We start from the raw sequence: 26,584 nt of genomic DNA on the forward strand, positions 1-26,584 counted from the left end.
ACTGTAGGCTGTGCAGACATTTTTTAGTGCTGTTATTCCCTTGCAGAGGATTTCAGTGATGGCTAGTCTTACATTACGATACAGACCTTGGCATCAACATGGCCATGGCATGATTTGACTGTTTAAAAATGAAGTTACATGCTTTACTTTAAACATTTAATTTCTACTTTTAATCACAATTAAAACAAAGTGCACCTAAAGTCCTAAATACTGCACACTAATGGATGAATTGCAACAAAATGCAGTCACAGATCATACTGTTCTCCGCTTGAGTGAGTCATCTTGCTAATCTTTGCTCTTTAGCTAAAAGAGGCTCGCAATCAAAACAGTGAAAAAAATACACGGGGGCTCGGGGCGAAATAGCCCCCGAAATGCCCCCAAAGCCCCCGAAAATCAGAAAAGAGCCCCCATAAATTTACATAGAGTTCAATGCAAATTAAATTTTAGAATGTTATTTTCAGGCAGGCAAGCTTGAAAAGTAGCCCCCGAAAAATAAATTTTACATTTTCCCTGCATCAAAATCCGACTCTAGGAATATAGGGATCCAATATAGTCCCTTCCTACAAGTACAACTCCAAAGTGATGGGAATTAAGTATTTTTTTTTAAAGTGATACGACGTCTCTCTCTTAAACGATAAAGTTCTTTTTGGACAACAATATATCCCAATATTGTGGATCAGAACCAAGAACAGAACAGATTCAGATGTGATCAATGTCATTGGCATCAATCATTTGATGATTTTGGTTGCCTCTCCTGATTCTCCTCTATACATGTCGCTCTCATCAAGTTTTCTTCTTCTTCATGTTGTGCATATCTATAAGTTCAAAGAAATACCATCGTTTCCTTTTCCACCCCATCCCTCTATCTCTTACTCAACTCTGATTAATTACAACGAAAAGGGGGAAGTTTATGATATGTAAATGAAATGGATTCTAAAATACATTACGACAGTATGAGGGCAAGTATTCCTCACTGACAAGGAGGCAATTATTTCTCCCCCCCCCCCCCGGCTCCCAGTGGCGGATCCAGGAGGGGGGAGGGCCCCGCCGCCCCCCCCCCCTTGTAACAAAAAAAAGGGGGGGAGGGAAAGATTTGTTGTTGTTGTTATAGTGAGAAGACATGAGCCCCTGAACGCTGGTGTACTGATGGGGGGGGGGGGGGGGGGTGGGTGGGTGTTATTTCTTATTCGATACCAGTGATTTACAAATTTTGCTGGAATGACATGATTTTTTCTCAATTTTTTTGGAAGTCATGCGTTTTTATGCGTTTGTTGGAAAATTAGAAATTCCAAAATATTTACCGTCGGGCAAAAATATGCCAACTTAGAAGCCTTTATGTCATGGTCTGCAAAACGGCTGAGCTCGGAGGCTCGAGCCCCTAACTTTTTGAAAAAGTATGTTACAGAGTGAGAAAGAAAGAGAGAGAGAAAAATAAGTGACCTGCCAATGTAATAAAGGTATCAAAATATGCTCATCTGACCGTAATTAAATGCCTAAAACCCCGAGCTTCCGGGGGCTCTGCCCCCTGGACCCTACCAAAGGCCCTAATGCTGGCCCCTGGATGCTCATCTTACCGTAATCAAATGCCTAAAACCCCCGAGCTTCCGGGGGCTCTGCCCCGTGGACCCTACCAAGTGCCCTAATGCTGGCCCCTGAATGCTCATCTGACCGTAATTAAATGCCTAAAACCCCCAAGCTTCCGGTGGCTCTGTCCCCCTGGAAAACAACTAAGGGCCCTATGGTGGCCCCTGAATGCTCATCTGACCGTAATTAAATACCTAAAACCCCTGAGCTTGCAGGCCTCTGTCCCCTGGACCCCCCCCCCCCCCCCCAAGGGCCCTAAGGCGGCCCCTGGATGCTCATCCGACCGTAATTAAATACCTAAAACCCCTGAGCTTCCGGGGGCTCTGCTCCCTGGACTCTCCGCCAATTAGTGACCTGTCAGTGTGATAAATAAGGTATCTAAATATGCTTATCTTTACCGTAATTTAATGCCAAAAACCCTGAGTTTCCGGGGCTCAGCCCCTTGACCCCCTGCCGAGGCTCAGGCCAATTTCCGCTCTACCTGATCGTTAATACTACACTTTGAAAAACGTTCCACGGGGCCTGCATGTAACGTGTAAGAGTGGTGATGATGAGGATTTTTCTTCTGCCCCCCCCCCTTCCAAACATTTTTGCTCATTACGTCACTGCCCCTGGAAGGTGAGCCCCCTAGAATGTTTGCTCCCCCCCCCCCCCCCCATCCCAAACTGCTTTCGGCGCGCCTGCCTGCCAGTGTCACAAATAGGTGTAAAATATGCTCATATGACCGTTATTTATTGCCCCAAACCCTCAGCTTCCGGAGGCTCCGCCCCTGGCCCCCACGCCAATTCGTGACCTGCCAGTGTCACAAATAAGTGTAAAAATATGCTCATCTGACGACAATTCAATGTATAAAACCCCTGAGCTTCTGGGGGCTTCGCCCCCTGGACCCAACACCAATTTTTGTCCTGCCAGTGTCACAAATAGGGTATCAAAATATGCTCATTTAAGGTATAAAACTCCCGAGCTTCTGGGGGCTCCGTCCCCTGGACCCCACACCAATTTCTGAACTGCCAGTGTCACAAATAAGGTATAAAAATATGCTCATCTGACAGTAATGTATTGCCAAAAACCCCTGAGCTTCCGGGGGCTCCGTCCCCTGGCCCCCATGCCAATTCGTGACCTGACAGTGTCACAAATAAGTGTAAAAATATGCTCATCTGACGCAACTTAAGGTATAAAACTCCTGAGCTTCTAGGGGCTCCGCCCCCTGGACCCAACATCAATTTGTGTCCTGCCAGTGTCACAAATAGGGTATCAAAATATGCTCATCTGGCAATAATGTATTGCCCAAAACCCCTGAGCTTCCGGGGGCTCCACCCCCTGGCCCCCACGCTAATTCGTGACCTGACAGTGTCACAAATAGGATATCAAAATATGCTCATCTGTCCGTAATGTTGTGCCCAAAATCCCTGAGCTTCCGGGGGCTTCGCCCCCTTGACCAAACACCAATTTGTGTCCTGCCAGTGTCACAAATAAGGTATCAAGATATATGCTCATCTGACCGTAATCTATTGCCCAAAACCCCTGAGCTTCTGGTAGTTCCGCCCCCTGGACCCCACGCAAATTCGTGACCTGTCAGTATCACAAATAGGGTATCAAAATATGCTCATCTGACGGTAATTTAAGGTATAAAACCCCTGAGCTTCTTGGGGCTCCGCCCCCTGGACCCAACATCAATTTGTGTCCTGCCAGTGTCACAAATAGGGTATCAAAATATGCTCATCTGGCAGTAATGTATTGCCCAAAACCCCTGAGCTTCCGGGGGCTCCGCCCCCTTGACCAAATACCAATTTCTTGTCCTGCCAGTGTCACAAATAAGGTATCAAGATTTATGCTCATCTGACGATAATTTAATGTTTAAACCACTGAGCTTCTGGGGGCTCCGGCCCCTGGACCCAATATCAATTTGTGTCCTGCCAGTGTCACAATATAGGGTATCAAAATATGCTCATCTGGCAGTAATGTATTGCCCAAAACCCCTGAGCTTCCGGGGGCTTCGCCCCCTGGATCCCACGTCAATTTTTGTCCTGCCAGTGTCACCAATAAGGTATAAAAATATGCTCATCTGGCAGTAATGTATTGCCCAAAACCCCTGAGCTTCCGGGGGCTCCACCCCCTGGCCCCCACGCTAATTCGTGACCTGACAGTGTCACAAATAGGATATCAAAATATGCTCATCATTCTGTCCGTAATGTTGTGCCCAAAATCCCTGAGCTTCCGGGGGCTTCGCCCCCTTGACCAAACACCAATTTGTGTCCTGCCAGTGTCACAAATAAGGTATCAAGATATATGCTCATCTGACCGTAATCTATTGCCCAAAACCCCTGAGCTTCTGGTAGTTCCGCCCCCTGGACCCCACGCAAATTCGTGACCTGTCAGTATCACAAATAGGGTATCAAAATATGCTCATCTGACGGTAATTTAAGGTATAAAACCCCTGAGCTTCTTGGGGCTCCGCCCCCTGGACCCAACATCGATTTGTGTCCTGCCAGTGTCACAAATAGGGTATCAAAATATGCTCACCTGGCAGTAATGTATTGCCCAAAACCCCTGAGCTTCCGGGGGCTTCGCCCCCTGGATCCCACGTCAATTTGTGTCATGCCAGTGTGACAAATAAGGTATAATAAGCTCATCTGACCAAAATTTATTGCCCAAAACCCCTGAGCTTCCGGGGGCTCCGCCCCCTTGACCAAATACCAATTTTTTGTCCTGCCAGTGTCACAAATAAGGTATCAAGATATATGCTCATCTGACGATAATTTAATGTTTAAACCACTGAGCTTCTGGGGGCTTCGCCCCCTGGATCCCACGTCAATTTTTGTCCTGCCAGTGTCACCAATAAGGTATAAAAATATGCTCATCTGACAGTAATGTATTGCCCAAAACCCCTGGGCTTCCGGGGGCTTCACCCCCTGGCCCCCACGCTAATTCGTGACCTGTCAGTATCACAAATAGGGTATCAAAATATGCTCATCTGACGGTAATTTAAGGTATAAAACCCCTGAGCTTCCGGAGGCTCCACCCCCTGGCCCCCACGCTAATTCGTAACCTGACAGTGTCACAAATAGGGTATCAAAATATGCTCATCTGTCCGTAATGTACGTTGTGCCCAATATCCCTGAGCTTCCGGGGGCTCCGCCCCCTTGACCAAACACCAATTTGTGTCCTGCCAGTGTCACAAATAAGGTATCAAGATATATGCTCATCTGACCGTAATCTATTGCCCAAAACCCCTGAGCTTCTGGTAGCTCCGCCCCCCTGGACCCCACGCAAATTCGTGACCTGCCAGTGTCACAGATAAGGTATAAAAATATGCCCATCGGACGATAATTTAATGTATAAAACCCCTGAGCTTCCGGGGGCTCCGCCCCTGGCCCCCACGCCAATTCGTGACCTGACAGTGTCACAAATAAGTGTAAAAATATGCTCATCTGACGGAATTTAAGGTATAATTAACACCTAAGCTTCTGAGGGCTGCGCCCCCTAGACCCAACACTAATTTGTGTCATGCCAGTGTGACAAATAAGGTATAATATGCTCATCAGATAGAAATTTATTGCCCAAAACCCCTGAGCTTCCGGGGGCTCCGCCCCCTGGACCGAACACCAATTTATGTCCTGCCAGTGTTACAAATAGGGTATCAAAATATGCTCATCTGTCGGTAATGTAGTGCCCAAAATCCCTGAGCTTCCGGGGGCTCTGCCCCCTTGACCAAACACCAATTTGTGTCCTGCCAGTGTCACAAATAAGGTATCAAGATATATGCTCATCTGACCGTAATTTATTGCCCAAACCCCTGAGCTTCTGGGAGCTCCGCCCCTGGACCCCACGCGAATTCGTGACCTGCCAGTGTCACAAATAAGGTATAAAAATATGCTCATCTGACGATAATTTAATGTATAAAACCCCTGAGCTTCTGGGTGCTCCGCCCCCTGGACCCAATATCAATTTGCGTCCTGCCAGTGTCACAAATAGAGTATCAAAATATGCTCATCTGACAGTAATGTATTGCCCAATACCCCTGAGCTCCAGGGGGCGAGCCCACGTCAATTCGTGACCCGTCAGTGTCACAAATAAGGTTTCAAAATATGCTCATCTGACTGAAATTTATTTCCTTAAAACCCCTGAGCTTCCAGGGCTTCGCCCCCTTCCAATTCGTGACCTGCCAGTGTCACGAGTAAGGTATAAAAATATGCTAATCTGATGATAATTTAATGTATAAAACCTCTAAGCTTCTGGGGGCTCTGCCCCCTGGTCCCAACACCAATTTGTGTCCTGCCAGTGTCACAAATAAGGTACCAAAATAATTAAATGCCTACATGTATACCCCCTGAGCTTCTGGGGGCTTCACCCCTTCAGCGGAGTCTGTATGTAAGAGTGGGGTGATGAGGATTTTTTTTGTCTACCCCCCCCCCCAAAAAAAAAAGTTTTTGCCACTGCCGGTGTCACCATTACGTACCAATATTTGGCTAGCATAATTTCAAATTTGGGCCCCCCCCCCCCAAGAAATCTAGGGTGGATCCGTGCCTGTCTCCTCCTCTCTCTCTCTCTCTCTCTCCCTCTCATCCATTCTCTCTCTCTCTCTTTCTCTCTCTATCTCTCTCTTTCTCACTCTCTTCTATCTTTTTTCTTCTTCTCAGCTTTGCCAAGAGTTACTCAGGAGATAAACTGTATGAAAAATCAACAAGCATTGATCAGAATCAGAAATAATTGATCATTTCAACCAAATATTAATCAAAGTACATCTAAAGGCAACAAATAAACAACGGCGCACACCTAATCCGCTCTTTACATTCAGTTGAAATAATTTATTACTGTCCAATTTAAATAAGAAAAGTTTACAAAATATTGCAAGTACCATTGGTAGACAAGGGGATATTTATTATTAAATTGTTTTTTTTTGTTTGTTCATCTGTAATATATTGTGCCCCCAGTAGCTAATTAGTACCTGCATGAAATACTCAATAATAGCAGAGGTCACGTAATGAAGAAACTATATCCTGTTCACATCAGATTAAAGATGTTCACTTACATTATGGACAAAATGTATAAACTTATAAAGATTAACTTGCACCACACATTTAGCAGCATTTCTTGCCACTTTTACAAAAAATTGAATACCCATAATTGATTCAAAATGAGCTAGACTGAATGGTAAAGTTAATGATACTAGATTCATCAGTTTGAAAAACTGCAAAGTGATGAAACACATCCGTCATCCCTTTTTAGTACCATATACAGAGATAGAGGGGTATATACCGTTACATGCACAACAAATTCTTGAGATACAGTGACTAATTGGGTATGCAATTATGAAATACATCACATATGTATATATAAACCATATCCCTATATCATACCATGAGTGTCACTTGACTACATTTTACCATCATGATATAATCTTTTAGTATTTTCAAAGGATGTGGTCTTAAAAGTACATGTACATCATTTAAAATTTAGTGTTGTATTCCCTATGTCTATGAAAGCATCACTGATCTGTAATTTGTTTAAGTAAACAAAATTATTAAATAATAAGGGATGGAAGTTATTCTTTAAATATAACAATTGACAGTCATGCACCATCTGTATTGAACTGTGAACAAGAAAATGCATAGGACATTTAATTTCCAGGGTGGAAACTGGAAAATATCTTTACTCTAAAGCAATGCACAAACAAAAAATATGCAGCTAAAATGACGCATATATACATGTATATCTATCAAATGGATCTTATCTAGAGACTAGGGCATTATCAATCTATTTCAGAATATGTTTTCTAAGCACCAGCAGACACTAAATCACATTTTGTAGAATAGATATATTCACCGTGCGACAATGTAGGGCCACAAAGAGTTGTATCACTATGTGTTGAGTTCAGAGGTACTGGAATCTTATTGTGAAATGAGATATCTTATTTGCATAATGGTATATGATAAAGAGACAAATTTTTGAAAATATTATGAAAAGCATATAAACAAATTCAAACATATACAATAAATGGTTCAGTTGTAAAAAGCATTTTGTTCTATCTTCCTTTTCCCCTTCTGTCTTCTTCTTCTTCTTCCTTTTTCTTTAATTTTTCTTTTCCCCTTCTTTCCTCTCACTATGAATATGACTGACAAAGAAAGCGGACAAAATATACGGTTCCTCAGGTAGACAAAGGAACATCCCTTCACTGCTATTATGTAAAAATGTGTAGAACAGGTGTCACATGCATATTCACCTTTTTAATTAATAGCAGTGAAGGGATGTTCCTTTGTCTGCCTGAGGAACTGTATATTTTGTCCGCTTTCTTTGTCTGTCATGTTCATAGTGTCTACTCCTCTACTTCTTTTTCACTTTCTCCTATTCTTCTTCTTTTTCTTCTCTGAATTAATAACAAATATCAGTTTGAGATGTGTAGTACTACCAGAGGACCAATGCAGCGGCATATAATGCACAACAAAAGTTATAATGGTCATACTGTCAACTGTATGTGCACTATTTGTGTAAAATGATAGTACCATTGGTAGAAAAAAGCTTAGTACAAGTCAATAGTATTTGAGTTGATTGACTAGGAGGTTCAGCCACCATATCTATTGCAGGATAATTCATAACATTCAATGAGATTACACAAAGGCAAAAGAGATATGGACACCAAGATAACCATCAAAAGACTGTCAAATATTTCTAACACAGACACAAAGCATAGACAATAAAACATCACAAATATATACAGTACTCACATCAAATGTCTAACACATCAAAGAAAAGTAGGTAGGTTTATCTTATAACACACTCAATGATTGACGTTTTTTTACAGTTGTTTCCTAAAAATTATAAATAGTTTTACACACTTTTGTCTGAATCAACAAACATTTTTTAAAGGTAAATAATATGTTTAACAAGGCTGTGAATCTTTGATTCAAAGAATTATTTTTTCACACACAAGTACATCATCATGGTTATGAATATGGCGGTGAAGTGTATGTAGGTAATGTGAAAATCAAAAGATCATTCATTATTCACTTCATTTCATAACATATTTAGAGTTCGGAAGAAACGTATTACATTGTTCTCTGGAAAGACATTTTTTGATTGGTTGCGAGTGATAGATGGCAATAATAAATACAGTGAAACAGGCTAAGGGTGATTTGCTCTTTTAAAATGTAAAGGAGGCAGAAGCAAAAGGGCATGTCAATAGACCAGTTTACTATCATTATTCAAATTGATACATGTTTCTTTCCTGAGGATCTAGTGATGATGTTTTCCATTAACCTCTTAAAAATGAATGAATTACAATACCCTTTTCCGCAATTTTTTTTTTTTTTTTTTTTTTAAATCGAAAGCCGGGGGTGCGTCTTATACACAGGAACAAGTTTTTATTTCTTTATTTTATTTTTTTTAAATGTTGATTTATGTCCCTTCACCTGGCACTGTGCCTGGCAATGTCCCCCAGCTCAGTCATACCACTCGGCAACTAGAATAACACTACCTGGATGTCCGGATTTCTGTTTGGACTTAAAGGAAAATTTGTCTGTCATCTTTAGTTTTAAAGGTGAAATTCAAAGAAAATCACAAATATGTCAACTAATGTATCACTAGAGACTGGTAAGCTAACAGATGGCCATCGTACAAGTTTTAGGTCAACTTCATATCGGGTGATTTATAAAAATACAAATACAACCACCTCCATAGCAGCTGGGATATACGAGAGATTCGCCGGAAAAATAACAATGTTTTAATGACGTCACTATATGGACCAATACTGCCCAAGCAGACGACATCCCATAAAGAATGAACATAATTGCAAAGCTATTATTTGTCAAATTATAATAATTTTAGTGTATATAAATGTAACGGCATGTCAAACCATTTAAAAGGGGATATGACCCGATTCTGATAACTAAAATCTTTCGCTTGCAAATACACAGGATAGGGGTTAATTAACAATCAAAGAAACCAGACTTTCAAATCGAAAACCCCCCGGAATGATATTAAGGACGGCATTTGTTCCCTCTTGAAGCGCCGAACATACCGCGGTGTGTACAGCTGAATATACAATGGCGTCTTATTTTGTTTACAAGCGACAGATTCCTTTATTTTTGTATCGGTGCATTTGTCATCAAAATAAAACCATGCGGGGGGTTTAGAGTGAGGCAGTAGATTATACATTTAGCCTGACGGTAGTGAAGTAAGAGAAAGAACTCAAGAGAAAATGTGTGAGATGTCATGGGACATCGTCTGCTAGTGCAAATTATGTCCATACTGTGATCTCACACATCTCAGCAGCGTTCGGTGAACTCTTCAGGTGCTATGCCGGGGCTGTATTTAAGCGTTTTGTAATTTATAATAATCATTACTTTGAATGTTTCCAAGCATTGAATTTTGATAACCTTGTCGAATCAAAGTTTCAACTTTGCAATAATGACAATAAAGTTAGTTTTTAAAATCAATGATTATCTACTTTAAAAACAAATGTTCATTATTCTGATAACTTCATTTTTGCTATTATTTGTGACAAGTTCATTATTCAGATAACTTCATTGCACTATTATTTGTGACAAGTTCATTATTCTGATAACTTCATTGCACTATTATTTGTGACAAGTTCATTATTCAGATATCTTACATTGTTATTATTATTTGTGACAAGTTCACAAGCAAAAATTGGCGCCTCCAACTGCACCTCGCAGTAAAATGAAGATCCTTCCCGCTTGGGTTTTTTAACATGGACCTGGCTTGCTGCTTACGGGGTCGGGCAATTTAAACAAAAATAAAAAAATTAATGATTTTTTTTTCTTTCTTGGCCCCCAAAATAGGCGTGTGTCTTATACACAGGTGGGTCTTATACACAGATATTTATGGTACTTAGAATCCAGTCTGCAAACATTACTTGCAAACAGGTCAGACAAGCCTTGGTAAGCTCTCATGTTGTCAAGAACAACATTTGTTTAAAAATTATGCATACAAATTGGATGTTAGTAAACCAGTATATTGGTTGTAATGGATAGAATCGCTGAGCACATCTAGTAGCAAAGTCAAAACTAGCTTCAGAGCAGCACTAGAAAATAGAGTCATGTAATATTTTTTTAAATCCTGTTTGAGAAAACCTATATTGGTAGTCATTATGGTTTCTCTTACTTCATGGTTTCCCCTATTGAGTTTTGAATTAACCATTGCTGGAACAATGAGTAGTATCCTTTAAGAAATTATACATCAAAATTCACCTATTGGAACAGAAAAGATAAAATATACTGGTAGAATACAGCAACAATTGTGAATTCTCCAGCCGGATATATTTCTTACTTACTTCATTGGCATTTTCTATCAATTTTCTATCAATACTGGCAATATTATTTCAAATATATGGGATTGCATAGGTGATATTCTTTGAATTGGCAATTGAGGTAACATTTGATACAAAAAATCAAATAAACTATAGAAAGAAAGACATTTTCTACCCCTTTCTCACAAAGCACCCAGTTTGCGATGAAAGATAACAAAAGCTATGAAGAACTGACTAGCTTGAGGAGAAGGTGGGATCAAGAGATGTTATCATACAACACACACACAGTGCATAGTGGAGGCCAAGACGCACAGGCTGCTATGAAAAGTCAAGAGGAGGTGTTGATCGTACACAACAGGCGTACTACAGTGCGTTCTTTAGAAAACGAGGGTCATGGCGCATTGGCCGTTAGTAAAAAAAGTAATGAAGAAAAGGCACCTATATCAGACAACACGTGCAAGAGCGTTTGTAAGAAAGAGAGGGTTATGATGCCAAAGGCGCAATGGGAAGTCACAAAGAGGAGTCCCCGGTTTCAGATAACACACGCATTAGGCGTTCAATAGATAATGATGTACGGTGAAAAAAGAAGGACACTCTGGGCGAAGTTCACAAGCTTGATACTTGATAGGGATACAAACGATGCTGCAAATAGAGAAATGGGGACGGAAAAGAATCCCAGACAACATTACTCCAATGTGGCAGCTTCGTCCAAGCCTGAATTGTCTCTGGACCAGAAGCATGACCAAGCAACACCACAATAAACCAGCAATGAGATGCTGCCAGGACATAGCAGACACCTACAAAAGCCACCTTCTCATTTTTAGTGAATTGTAGTTGATTTATTGCTGATGCTGCCTACCTCATTTCCACATAAGTATTATGTTTTCTATTGTTTCTTCCTCTTCTTCCTTTTGAGGGAATATCTGACTTGTACATCATGCCCAAAGCAAGTATAAAACGTGATATTTGGTTGGGATCTACGCAATGTCTTCGCCATTTCTCGACTTTGAGGGACCTGAGAGACCACATTCAAAGATTTCACACTTGCATCCTGTGCTCCTACAATAGCAATCGCCAATATGACGTCAAAAGACATTTCTGTAGAGTCATGAATCATAGCCAGAGAGGACAACACCCATTCATACAGTAGTACGAAGCATTACTACTCTGGTGCCTAGATCAGTAGTACGAAGCATTACTACTCTGGTGCCTAGATATGAAGAAAAGAAGAAAGGACATCAGAAAGCTCATTCGGAGACACCCTTGTTCATTTGTCCACAATCAGAGGATACGATTCTGAGATGCTTAAGAAAAATGATTGATAATCCAGCTTAAATGGTAATTAGAATTTGATTCATGATTATTGTTTTCAGAGTATGATAAATGTGTTGACAATTACTTAAGATTTTGTATGATGGACACACCTGGAGAGAAATAGAATCATTAATCATACTTTCCATCAGAGAGTTATGATTGCTGTGGGGACAGACAGTGAGTGTGCATGAGCTGTATATATGGGGGCTGGATCGGTCGAGTGTTGGAGTGCTTCAATATATATTACTGGTTCAAACACCCCAATCTCTGCCACTATAATTGATCACTTTGGGTTGTATGACACATGCTCCTACGACAACTGTACTGCTCTGCAGTCAAAATCTTACACTAACCAAACTTCTTACTTCAACACTGGACAAAACACTATACCTAACCCAGACCTGCCAACCTCTGGAGTTCAAAAACTGTATTCTTTAATCCCCAAAGTTGTATTTTACTGACAAAAGTTGTATTCTTAAATATAAACACGGACTTTTATGCGCAGCAATGCCTCGTACAGTTCCTACATTCAGGAAATTTTTTTTTAAGGATCATTGGTTGAATATGCATGATTTCGTCACGACTGGTGTGTTCGATGAACCAATGGACATCCCCAAATTGCCTATGTGAGATGCTTGTAGGATACTTTACAGGACAGAATTGGCATTTTACCATTGGAAATGGCATACACACACACACAAAATACTTCTTTCTTTTTTTAATTACAAAAAAAAAAAAAAAAAAAAAAAAATGTACTGGTTGCAACAGATCATTTCACTTTGAGCCATTTTCAATCAAAACACAATTCCGTTACCAGAACTCAAAATTAGTTTAAACATTTACAGATATTGCTTACATGACTTAAATGACTTAAACATGAACATCATGTTTCTAGAACAATATTCTGGTTGAGTAGTGATTCTTGCGCTGCATTTCTGCACGGGTCTGAGTTGTGTACAAACTCCATCATGATAACACCTGTTTGATGCCACCATAGGAATGCTATGACAACTAAAACATGCCACAGCTGATGGCTGCTTCCAACGTAGTCCAATCTACCTGTAAAAAAAACACAAGGACAATTTATTTTCATTATTCCTGTGGGAAGTACAACCAGTCAAACATGTATTCTTACTTCATGGCGTGGGTTCAAGAAGCCTTAGGGCTTTTTTTAATGTGTGAATGAATGGCAACTGTGCACAACAAAGGTCTTGTGCATTTTCACTGAACTCTGTGTTATAAAAATGTGACACGTGTTACAGTTTACATCAGCATAAAAAAAATGGTGCGGATTCGCTGCGTCATATCTAAACAAGACTCTGGGATAAAGTGTATATTCAAACTGGTATTCAATCGGATAGAATCCTGATTGTGTACATATGTCAAAGCTATGTCAGATAAACTTCTGGGGGTCAAAATCAAATCAGGTTGAAAACTATGTTGAAGACTCAATTCCCCCCCCCCCCCCCCCTATAATGGGGTACAGTCACAATTCAGACAGAATATTTGTCTAAGTTCTCTCTTCTTTTAGTTATGTCCCATTTGTATTAGAGTAAATACCCCAAATAATCTAACAATTTCATACCAAAATAATTTTTGATGACTAACAAGGAGTTCAAGGAGTTCATGATAACTCTTAAATATGCACTAGTTATCACACACAAAACCATTAAAACTAGGTTACTGGTAACTTCATGAAATTCTGCATAACTCAAAGTCGCACAAGTCAAATTTTGCCTACCGGTATTAAGTAGAATCAATGTTCTGGACCAAACTATGCAAATGTTATGCTATTACACTTCTTCAGTCGAACTTAGTACATGTATTAGTTTAATTATTTTGTTGCAGTCCTAACGGATTCAACTTATGCAGAGTTCACTGTATTTTGTTGAAAGATTCAGTATTCCTTAGGAAAGTTCAATACTACAAGTAAGTATCACAGTTTATAGCACCTACAAGAGATAAAAAGCAGAACAAGTTTTATTCTTCTTTCCACACACTCACCTGGACAACACACCTCAGGAAACATAGTTGCATAGAATATGAGTGCTGTGAATCCCATGAGATATAGTACAATGACCCTGGGTAATATAAGCTGCACGTAAAGAGAAAACAAAGAATGAAAGGATTGAATTAATGGTGGTTGGTTGTTTTTTTTGTTTACATATGTATGTGTGTAAGTAAGCAACCACCGACAGCTATAAGTCCGCTATGAGGGCCTTGGAAATGAAGATTAATGACTTACCTAAGGGCACCAGTGTATGGACATGGTTTCATTAAAGGAATTTCATTTTGAGCGACACATTCTGTGAGTAAATCTGAATTGTTTATTGGATAATACATGTAGGTGGTATATTTTCATCAGTAACATGTATCGGTAAACAAAAGAAAATGGGATTCACATTCACAATACTTGCACATATGGGACCATGTGTTCTAAGGCAACATTTGATCTGCAGTCGATACCCTAAACTTAATAACTTCAACCCTGGACCAAAGCTATACCTAACCCTAACCCTAATCTTTAATAACTCAACCCAATCACAACCATATTACCCTATCTTTGACAACATAAAGTCTGCAGCAACCGTTGCCACAGCCCGGCCCCCCACTCTGTGATCGGAGGGATACCATGCGTGTTACCAAAATGTCTGATAAAGGGGTACTTTTCACGCACCAAAGTCCGGCTCGTAGTACAAAAAAGCCTGTTTTACACACAGGACTTAGGGGGTGTTTTCAAAAGGAGGGAACATGCATATGCGTACCCTAACTAACACTGAGTGTGGGGGGGGGGGGGGCCGAGTGCCACAGCATATAAATCAAACCACTGACATGCTGTGTCTTCTATTAGAATAGCAAAGGTTTGACTTATTTAGCCTTAAAAGAGAAAACATAAAGGAACTTATACATTCTGTATACTATGAAGCATGAAAAATAAAAAATAAAAAGGTGAAAAGAGAGGTGACGAGGCCTAAAATTGGGCAAAGTCCTGAAAAAATGTCATCTCTGTATTACTTACCTTCACTATAGGGGTATTAACACCCCCATAAAGAAAGACCCAATGTATTGTGGGAGCTATGCCAAACCCGACCATGGCACAGAAGAGCATAATCCGACGATTGGCCCATTGAGCTGATAGGAATCGTGGATGTATCTGCGCCATGATTGTAACGAGGATGAGAGACGTTGCCAGGACTAGATACACATTCCTCCAAAACTGTAAAATTGGATGAAAATGGTATGTTGATTACCCTTAGGTTCTGGACTGAGAGGACAATAACCAAAAAAAAATCACTTAAATCCCTTATCAATATATATATGTTTTCTTTTATTTCCATATTATTCTAAGCATTGCATTATTGGTCCTTAGACTAATGCATTGTATTTCTATTCTAATTTCTAATGAACCAAAATTAATTGAGTGATTGACTGATTGAAGATAAAACATGCTACACAATATACACTTGGAAGAATTATTATGACAGAATCAATGAAAAGATGAAATTGTCCTACATATTGTATAATACTGGTTTAGAGGATAATTTAGAAACATGAAACATTGTCCTGATAATTTCCTAAATTATTCACTTACCTTGAAACAATAATAAGCATAGTATATCCCTGGTAGATAGCAGCCTAAGATTCCTACCGATATACCAGCCAAGTCTATACCAAACCAACGCTTGAATACTGTCTCATCACCACCAGAAAACAGATGAAAGGAAGCAGAAGCAAACATACAAAACTATCAGAAAGAAAAAAAGAAAATCATTCCAACTATTAGTTAATTTCTTCAGAATTACCCCTGTTTCTAATTTTAGCAATGATTAATGATTTGGGATATTTTCAAAAATCTTGATACATGATCAATGCAATTACCAGTATATTTTGAAATCTGATGGTCATACATGTACACTATGACTTTATAATAAACACAACTGCAAGGCCTCGTTTAGAAATGATGTGGTAAAACTGTAGCGACTTTCCTTCACAGTGACATAAATACGTATCACATTCATGTATCTTATAACTAAGAGCTCAGCGAATACATGCAAGATTTTTGTTGTGCACAGTTGCCATTTGTTTACATGTAAAATATAAGTGGCGTGTTTTTGTTTTTTGGGCAGTGGTTTACCACGTCATATCTGAACAAGCCTTTAAAGAGAAGGTTGAGTTCTGGGAAGAGGTGAAAAATAATTTGTGAGCGTTATCATTCTTATTATGCAAGTGTGGAAGAACATCAGATAAGACATGTTCCCTAAAAAGCATGGCTCTTTAAATGCCTTCATATTCTAAATATGTCATGTAACATCGTAAAAATCCAGGGTGGATTTTTACACCACATGTTTGTGTAGTCCCATATACATCTTTCTGAGTACAGTGTTTGTAACTTTACCAAGACTTGGCAAAATTTCTTATCATTTTGATGATTCCAGAACCTTGCAATACATGTACTGTTAATGTGATCGTTTATGAGAGTTAGTTTATCTGACAAAAAGGAGTATTCTGACTTACGTCATGGGCTGAAATAGCGCCATCTACGCTTTCCTAATTCCGACATAGCAGTAGCAACGAATTGGATGTTCGCACCGAAATCTTGTCCTAAATTACACCTGTTATTGATACGAAGCCAACCCGTTTGCAACAATAAGGAGGCAAGAAGGTTCGTTAATTCGATATATTAATGTATAACGAGTATAAATAGTATAAATAATGAGAAATGATGATATGAATGTAATCTAATATGCTTAAGTGATAATGAATGGTGTGTGTAGTATTAGTGTATGCACGGACACGTATGATACCGTATACGGCTGTAGTGGACGTTATATATATGCAAATTAGATGCACGTAAAACAGGTATACGATATATACGATATAGAGTGTAAGCTAGGGTGCTACGTAAGGCAATGTTAATTGTATGCACGTAAATAGGTATACGATATTAACGATACGAATGACGTGTCCGCTATAAGAAGGACGCAGTCATTGATATGCGTTATGCTAATAAGTCTTTGTGATTCAAACTATCTACCACGAATATTGGTCACGTGACTTGAGTGAAGGTATTGTTTATAGATAATTGCATATACACAAATGATAAGAGACAAAGAGAAGAAATTCATTTGTTATTAATCACTGCATTTAATAGGCGAACTGATGATATTATTTATACACATGTATTCGAAAATGCCTGTATGAACAATTACTTATAATCTGTTCTTTTTCTTTATCATGTTTTGTTCATACAGTTTTCAAGGAGCAAGTGTGATGGAATTAGTTGACATAGAATAAATTAGCAAGTCAACCCTACTACGACTTTTCATTGACTGTTTCTTCAGTGAAAACTTCACTTCATTAGTGATCCATTAGTGCTTGGCGTAGAGCGTCGAATAAGTTAAGAGCTACCTTGAGCGACATCAGTGATGTCAAAGTTATTCGACAAGGTAGGGACGCTCTGCAGCAGGTGATGGACAACGCCATATCCGCTCAAGAAGACCTTCAGATTCTATTGGAGTTGGCAGGAATCGACGATGACAGCCATGAAAGGCTCGACAACATCGAACAAGAACACTCAGAGCTGATGAAAGGAGTACAAGAACACCTCCTCGAACAAGAATCGTCAAGAAAATCTAAAGTTTCATCGAAAAGACTATCATCCTGTCAAAAATGGGTGAATGAATGCTCGTTTGAAAGCCAGGATGATGTGCCGACTAAAGATGTGCCGACCAAAGATGTGCCAACTGAAGATGTTCCGACTACAGCCATGCCGACTAAAGAACCCTTGTTAAATTTGCTGACTCAGCTACAGATTAGTCGCTTGCCACTGCCAGAACCAGATATCTTTTCTGGGGATCCACTGCAATACCCTAGTTGGAAACAGGCCTACGACATCTTAATGGAACATCAAGGTATTCCTGCAAGGGATCGATTCTTCTACTTAAAGAAGTATCTACGTGGCCCACCTCTCGAACTCGTGCAAGGATTTTCTCTGATACACAATGATATGGCATACAATCGAGCTACGAGTGAACTAGAACAGAGATATGGTGATCCATTCATCATTTCGAATGCATTTCGTGACCGACTGGATAACTGGCCAAAGATACCTACAAGGGATTCCAGAGGACTGCGTAGATTCTCTGATTACCTACGACAATGCCAAACAGCAATAGAAAAGATCGGCAACCTCCGACAGTTAGATGACGAACGTGAGAATAGGAAACTCCTATCCAAACTTCCCGATTGGCTTGTTACTAAATGGAGCCGACGAGTCTATGAGCATAGGAGGTCACATGGTACATTTCCTTCATTCGGTACCTTCTCATCATTCATTGAGGAAGAGAGTAACATTGCATGTGACCCAATCACGTCCATTGGTAGCCTGAAGGAGGACAAACCGAAACAGGACAGAGGAAAATCCATGAGAGCGTTAACTATGAGAACCAGCTCCATCCAAGATGAGACAAAGAGGCCAGAACGGAAATCATTCTGTATATTCTGTAGAAATCATCATCACCTTGAGGATTGTCAAGCCTTTGTCAATCAGCCTATGTCCGAGAGGAAGAAGTTCATAAGAGAAAAGGGCTTGTGTTACGGGTGTCTCAAGAGAGGTCATCTGACCAAAAAATGTCGAGTGAGAAGCACATGCAGAGAGTGCAACAAGCGTCATCCTACGCCACTACACTTTGACAGAAGACCTTCAGAAGAAAGGGAAAGGACATCGAACCAGGAAGAAATACAATCTTCAAATTCACATACACTTGTTAATTCTAACGCCACAAGTTATGTGAAAAGCGCGGCAATCGTGCCAGTCTGGCTGTCTCATGAGAATATGAAGGAAGAGAGGCTCGTATACGCACTATTAGATACTCAATCGGATACCACCTTCATATTGAATTCTACAAAGGATGCCTTAGGACTTCATGGACTGAGGGTTAACCTTCTTCTGTCTACAATGTCGACCAAGAACGAAAGGATTCCAAGTGAGAAGATTAAAGGACTCACAGCTCGAGCCTTTAACAGTGAAAAGGTGATACACCTTCCAGCTGCATACACTAGAGACATAATGCCAGCCAACAGAGAACACATCCCCACTCCTGAAGTAGCTCGCTCTTTCCCACATTTGGTTCCAATTGCTGACCAACTTCTGCCTCTGAAGCACTGTGAAATAGGATTGTTGATCGGCTATGATTGTGGAAGAGCTCTGACTCCTCGAGATGTGATTCCCTCCCAAGACGATGACGGTCCATTTGGAATGAAAACTGACTTGGGATGGAGCATAGTGGGTGTTACAAGTCAAGATGAACAGCACTACAACCCCGATGATCACGTTGGCCACAGTCATCGCTTGACAGCACGTGAAATACCCGCTGAACTAGCTGAAAGAGACATGTCCATCAAGAAGAGAGTAACGTTCACTCACAACGTTACAATCAAAGAAGAGATCAGCCCTTCGTCTGTGCTGAAGCTGATGGAAAGAGATTTCTCAGAGAGCAGAAGTGAGGTACCATTTTCGCAACATGATACAAGATTTATGAGAATCATGTCGGAGAATGTCCATATCACAGATGATGGTCATTACGAGACTCCTCTTCCCTTTAAAGAAGATGTCGTCAACCTTCCCAACAACAGATTCATGGCGGAAAGGAGATTGAGTCATCTAAAGAGAAAGTTTCAAAGAGACTCTGAGTATCATCAGAAATACTCGGAAAAGATGGATGCTCTCTTGGAGAAAGGATATGCTGAAAGTGTACCAGAATATGACAAGCAGAACGGCCAAGCATGGTACATTCCCCATCATGGGGTAGTACAACCCAACAAGTTACGAGTTGTGTTTGATTGCAGTGCAGAATTTGGAAAGGAATCTCTCAACAAGCAGCTTCTTTCTGGACCAGATCTGACTAACACACTAGTGGGAGTACTTTGCAGGTTCAGACTGGAACCAATCGCATTTTGTTGCGATATACGTGAGATGTTCTACCAATTCAAGGTGAAGGAAGATCATAGGAAATACCTACGGTATTTGTGGTGGAAGGATGGAGACTTTCTGCAACAGCCCCATGAGCTAAGAATGACTGTCCATTTGTTTGGGGCGACGTCGTCTCCAGGATGCTCAAACTTTTGTTTGAAACAGATTGCCAGCGACCATGCTATTGAATTTGGAGAGGATGTAAAGAACTTTGTACATCATAACTTCTACGTGGACGATGGGCTAATATCTGTTCCTACCAAAGAAGAGGCCAAGAATCTGATCTCGAGAACCAGAGAGATGTGCAAGAAAGGAGGCCTCCACTTGCACAAATTCATCTCAAACACCCAAGAAGTGCTGGAAACAGTTCCGGAAGAGGATAGAGCAAAGGGCACTACCAAGACTAATCTCCTACAGGATAAGCTTCCTTTGCAGAAGGCACTTGGGGTGCAATGGTGTGTGGAATCTGACACGTTCCAATTCAGAGTCACACTCGATGACAGACCTCTAACCAGGCGCGGAATACTGTCAACCGTGATGTCGATCTATGACCCTATGGGATTACTAGCCCCGATTGTCTTACCTGGTAAGCAGATTCTGCAAGAGCTGTGTAAGATGTCTGCTGATTGGGACGACCCCCTGCCAGATCATCTCAGAGAAAGATGGGAGAAATGGACAACTGATCTGCATAATCTTGACTCCCTATCAATACAGAGATGCTACAAACCTGCAGACTTCGGTGAGGTTACGACCATGCAGATGCACCACTTCTCCGATGCTAGTTCCGAGGGATACGGCCAATGCTCATACATGAGAATTAAGAATGGAGAGGGAAGAGTCCACTGTATCCTGGTGATGGCAAAGTCCAGGATTGCCCCGCTCAAGGCAGTAACAATACCCCGTTTGGAACTATCAGCTGCCGTTGTTTCCATTAGGGTGAGCACATTTCTTCAGCGAGAGTTAGCCTTGGAGGACATTGAGCATATCTACTGGACAGACAGCAATGTGGTACTTGGATACATAAACAATGAATCGAAGCGGTTCCATGTGTTCGTAGCAAATAGGATCTGTGAGATCAGACAACACTCAGAATCATCGCAGTGGAAGCACGTTCGAACACAGGACAATCCAGCAGATGGAGCTTCCAGAGGGTTTACCGTTGACCAACTCATCACTTCGAACTGGTTCACTGGCCCAGATTTTCTATGGGAAGAGACGGTTCCTCGCGCTGATGATCAGGAGGAATTCGAGGTTTCACCAGGTGACCCCGAGGTGAAGAAGTCTATGGTGAACGCGACTGTAATGGGTGACTCCAAGTTTGATCTGAGTCGCCTAGACCGATTCCCGACATGGTATAGAGCAAAGAGGGCGATGGCTTATTGTCTGCTGTTCATCACAAGACTGAAACAACGTTGTCAAAGAAAACGTACAAGACAGGCAAATGATGACTCAACTTCCCAAGGCAAAGTCTCGGTGCAGAATCTACAACAGGCAGAAACTGAGATACTGAGACACGTCCAGAGTGAAGCCTTTGGGGAAGAAATAAAAATCCTGAAGTCAATCCAGAGGAAACAGGATCTGAATGACAGGCAGAGAAGACGTCAAATAAAGAAAGAAAGTCGTCTCCATGGACTTGACACTTTCCTGGATAAAAAGGGAATTCTAAGAGTTGGAGGAAGAATTCGAAGGGGAGACGACTCATATGACAGAAAGCATCCCCTGATTCTCCCACAAAGAAGCCACGTAACGGACCTTGTGATACGTCACTGTCATGAGTTGACTGCTCATCAAGGAAGAGGCATGACATTGAACCAGATAAGAGAGAATGGATTTTGGGTTCTTGGAAGCAGTAATCGAGTGGCCAATTTCATACGAAAATGTGTCATATGCAATAGGCTACGTAGTCCCGCACAATTACAGAAGATGTCTGATCTACCGTCTGACCGTGTGTTACCTGCAGCACCTTTCACTTACTGTGGCATCGACTGCTTTGGCCCATGGGTGATAAAGGAAGGTAGAAAGGAGATGAAGCGATATGGACTCCTCTTCACATGCATGCCTTCGAGAGCCGTGCATATTGAGACACTCAATAGTCTGACTACAGACTCATTCATTCAGGGATATCGTCGCTTTGCTGCTCTGAGGGGTCCAATACGTCAACTGAGATGCGACAGGGGAACGAACTTCGTTGGCGCAGAAGCAGAGTTAAGGAAAGCGTGGTCAGAAATGAATCACGAACATGTCAAAGGCACTCTAATGAAAGAAGGATGTGACTACGTACAGTTCACTTTCAACGTCCCCGCGGCAAGCCATATGGGTGGAGTATGGGAGCGCCAAATAAGATCTGCCAGGAGAGTGCTTGAAACTTTGCTGTATCAATCGAGTAGACAACTCAATGATGAATCACTGAGAACACTGATGTATGAAGCGGCTGCAATTGTCAATAGCAGGCCGCTGACTGTGACTGACCTGAACGACCCAACATATTTGGCTCCTCTTACGCCAAATCATCTCATAACCATGAAGTCGAAAGTCTTACTTCCTCCACCAGGCAATTTTCAGGACGCTGATTTGTACTCCAGAAAGCGTTGGAGGAGGGTACAACATCTGATCAACGAGTTCTGGGATCGTTGGAGAAAGGAGTTTCTCCAGAACTTACAGACACGCCAGAAATGGACTCGGCCCCGACGGGATGCTAAGATTGGGGATATCGTCATCATGAAAGACGAGAACTTGCCACGAAATCAATGGTCCCTAGCAAGGATAAGCGAGGTCTTTCCTTCTACCGATGGACTCATTCGTAAAGTGAAGCTCGTAAAGGGTGACTCCGAACTAGACGACAGCGGTAAGCGTAAAGGACCTGTGAAAGAACTAGAGCGTCCGATACACAAACTGGTTTTGCTGCTTCCGCGTGAAGACCAGGACGGATTCCCGACCAAGGAGCCTTGAATACTGTAAGGTAATTAATATCCCTCACAAATAGGTTTTGATAGATTTAAGTAAATATAGAAGTCTGAACATAAGACTATCCAAAATTCGAATTACCCGCAAAATCTGAAAGTCTAGAATAAGACTAGTCAAATAATCTAATTGAAGTTTTAGAACCAAGAATATCTGTAATTGGTCTGTAACAAAGACTATGCTGGAACTGTAACTACAGACGCACATCAGCTGAAATGAAGTCTAATTGAACTGAGTAAACTCTTGAACTAATTGATCTGATTGAACAACAACAAGAACTCTTTTTGTGGATTGACGACATTTCCGAATGAGCTGTAATGACCTTTATTGCTGTTTGTTTTTTGTTCTCTGTTTGAAAAAATGTAATCTTATCAAATTGGAAGATCGAGCATATGAAAACTATATTTGTAGAAAACGGAAATTAAGTTGATATACCTCATTTTATCGCATTAATTACCTTGCAAAAAATTACAATGTGATTGCACTTATAAGAATGTATTTAAAGGGTATTTCAGTTCAATTTCATCATTATGCTTGTATGTATTGTATACATGAATGAGCATTAGATGTGAACCTGAATTGAAACCCCCTTTTTGCAACGTAAATTCATGCAGAGTATTTGAACTGAGAGTTGATCCAGGTTATTTTCTCGATTTCTAAATCCAGTACTTGCAAATACAGCAAATTGCTAGTCATAAATGGTGAGTTGCAAGGTCTGAGTGTTTGAGACTCGCGGTTAAATTTAATTTAACTCAGATGCTGTAATAAGATACTTGGTACAAGCTCTGTACTAGAGATGAAGTAATCTCACGATACAATTTGAACTGTAAATCTTGAATAAAGATTTGTTTTCCTGCATGCGCAATTGATCATGTACGTTTCAAGATAAGTAGAAATTGAAATTTTGAGATGTAGATCTATATGTATACATATATTGATATATTTTGAACTACTAATGTTGATAAGGAACAAATAATCCAAGTCATTTCTATGAAGCTAAAAAGGGGTAAATTAATTATTAATTTAAAGGAGCCATGTTAATGTGATCGTTTATGAGAGTTAGTTTATCTGACAAAAAGGAGTATTCTGACTTACGTCATGGGCTGAAATAGCGCCATCTACGCTTTCCTAATTCCGACATAGCAGTAGCAACGAATTGGATGTTCGCACCGAAATCTTGTCCTAAATTACACCTGTTATTGATACGAAGCCAACCCGTTTGCAACAATAAGGAGGCAAGAAGGTTCGTTAATTCGATATATTAATGTATAACGAGTATAAATAGTATAAATAATGAGAAATGATGATATGAATGTAATCTAATATGCTTAAGTGATAATGAATGGTGTGTGTAGTATTAGTGTATGCACGGACACGTATGATACCGTATACGGCTGTAGTGGACGTTATATATATGCAAATTAGATGCACGTAAAACAGGTATACGATATATACGATATAGAGTGTAAGCTAGGGTGCTACGTAAGGCAATGTTAATTGTATGCACGTAAATAGGTATACGATATTAACGATACGAATGACGTGTCCGCTATAAGAAGGACGCAGTCATTGATATGCGTTATGCTAATAAGTCTTTGTGATTCAAACTATCTACCACGAATATTGGTCACGTGACTTGAGTGAAGGTATTGTTTATAGATAATTGCATATACACAAATGATAAGAGACAAAGAGAAGAAATTCATTTGTTATTAATCACTGCATTTAATAGGCGAACTGATGATATTATTTATACACATGTATTCGAAAATGCCTGTATGAACAATTACTTATAATCTGTTCTTTTTCTTTATCATGTTTTGTTCATACAGTTTTCAAGGAGCAAGTGTGATGGAATTAGTTGACATAGAATAAATTAGCAAGTCAACCCTACTACGACTTTTCATTGACTGTTTCTTCATGTACACACAAATTCTTATATGCTAGATGATCAACCTTTTCTGGTCGATTCCACACCGTTTCTTTCACAATGCAATCGCATGACCAGAACTCAACTTCATCTTTAATTGTATCATTAAAGCTTCATTCACATATTATGCTGCACTAAACTGCTATGAGTAGAAGTGTAATCTTCGGCTGCCGGGAAGAAGGTCATTCATGCCATTGGCAATACACAGCTGTTATAGCCTTCTCATGGGCAACGGACGAAATGAACTTTCCATTTCTGTATCTTCCTAGTACTCCACATAGAGAATTGAGATGGCCTTTTTTTCAACCCTGCTTGCCATTCATCTACCGTATACAAATTTTAAAAACCCTGCCGCAGTTTTAAGCATCATGTAAATGATATATAAATATTAAACTATTCACTCTTAGATCCTAATCGAATGATTAAAATAATTATAGTGCTTATATAGCGCCGAACACTTACTTTGTCAGAAGTCTCTAAGCGCTCTACAATAATGCAGCATAATTACCCTGGCTTTAGCAGTGCAGCTGTTACGTTTTGGTCAAACGCTGCACGCAGTCACACATGATTTTTACTGAAACTATTCCATGTTTTTCATGAAACAGCATTCAATAGTTTCCATTACTATCCAACAATTTAACAGTACAAGATGCAAGGTTAGAAGTGCGCTTATACTGTGTGTGGACATATATTTGCATAGCACTGCATGTAAATGGGTACCGGTAGTGGTAATTGCCCTCATCTCTGTGTGTGCACTAAAGTTAGCCTATTAAACTTTGGGATTATTTGTCAATGATAATGATACAAAACTATCTTGAAATAAAATCTTTTTACATCATATAACAAGGATCTAGGAGTTTGTTGTATAAAACAAATGATTTATATGCTGCTTGTAAGTGTCGGCTTGCATGGTGATGTAGATATACAGTAGGCTTGCTGGCGCACCATGTGAGAGAGAGAGGGAGAGTATTGATGAGTCCTGAAAAGGACTCTGACTCGGTAATCTTTCTTGGTGGTGAGTATTCCTGAAAAGGACTGTTTGTTATCTTTCTTAGCTTAAAGTTCTAAGGAGAACTATAGCGCTATAGCGAGAACTATAGAACTCTCTAAGCGCTATAGTTCTCCTTCGAACTAAAGCTAAGCTAAGGACTCCTCAACCCTCTCTCTCTCTCTCTCTATCTCACATGGTGCACCTGTGAGCCTACTGTATAAATGATTTATATTTTCATTTGTTCATTACACGATATATCCGCTCTTGTTGAGGCTGTTTATGCACCTATCGTACTCAGCCTGACTTCTTTGTACGAAAGATGCATGCAGCCTCAACACGGGTGCGGATATATCATATGATGAACTCATTGGCATGCATCATGTATACTATAGATAAATATGTGGCATGCATGTTCACCTGGTAGCATGATAGGAAGCCTGTATAGATGACGTGATCAAAAAGAGATCCCTGGTAGAATGGGATCATGATGATGTTATCATAGATGGTCAAACCAAGGAAGAGAAAGAAACCCAGTAAGTGAGTCCATATGTTGATTGTCTCATT

At 40.3% G+C, this 26,584-nt stretch overlaps 2 protein-coding genes across 2 annotated transcripts; one reads left to right on the forward strand and one right to left on the reverse strand.

Annotated features, from left to right (window-relative positions):
* Nucleotides 1-13,049: 13,049 nt before the first annotated feature.
* LOC592736 (progestin and adipoQ receptor family member 3) lies at nt 13,050-15,329 on the reverse strand. Its single transcript, XM_030980050.1, has 3 exons — nt 15,186-15,329; nt 14,171-14,261; nt 13,050-13,225 (listed from the first exon to the last, which is right to left on the reverse strand). Exons 1-3 carry the CDS (start codon nt 15,327-15,329, stop codon nt 13,050-13,052), a joined length of 411 nt encoding a protein of 136 aa, XP_030835910.1.
* A 2,307-nt stretch (nt 15,330-17,636) lies between these two features.
* On the forward strand, nt 17,637-23,087 carry LOC100888275. The gene has a single exon (XM_003731204.2). The coding sequence runs from the start codon at nt 17,637-17,639 to the stop codon at nt 23,085-23,087; it is 5,451 nt and encodes a 1,816-aa protein (XP_003731252.2).
* Nucleotides 23,088-26,584: the final 3,497 nt, after the last annotated feature.

Source organism: Strongylocentrotus purpuratus, unplaced genomic scaffold (genome assembly GCF_000002235.5).
Source record: "Strongylocentrotus purpuratus isolate Spur 01 unplaced genomic scaffold, Spur_5.0 spur5_scaffold_10, whole genome shotgun sequence".
Classification (NCBI taxonomy): Eukaryota; Metazoa; Echinodermata; class Echinoidea; order Camarodonta; family Strongylocentrotidae; genus Strongylocentrotus; species Strongylocentrotus purpuratus.

Bases quoted from the DNA above. Each gene is read 5' to 3' on its own strand.
- LOC592736 (XM_030980050.1), bottom strand. From the start codon at position 15,329: ATGGCGCAGATACATCCACGATTCCTATCAGCTCAATGGGCCAATCGT. The intron at 14,262-15,185 runs GTAAGTAATACA...CTTTACGTGCAG, and splicing joins TTAATACCCCTATAGTGAAG to CTTATATTACCCAGGGTCAT. The intron at 13,226-14,170 runs GTGAGTGTGTGG...TTTTTTTTACAG, and splicing joins TCCTGAGGTGTGTTGTCCAG to GTAGATTGGACTACGTTGGA.
- LOC100888275 (XM_003731204.2), top strand. From the start codon at position 17,637: ATGGACAACGCCATATCCGCTCAAGAAGACCTTCAGATTCTATTGGAG.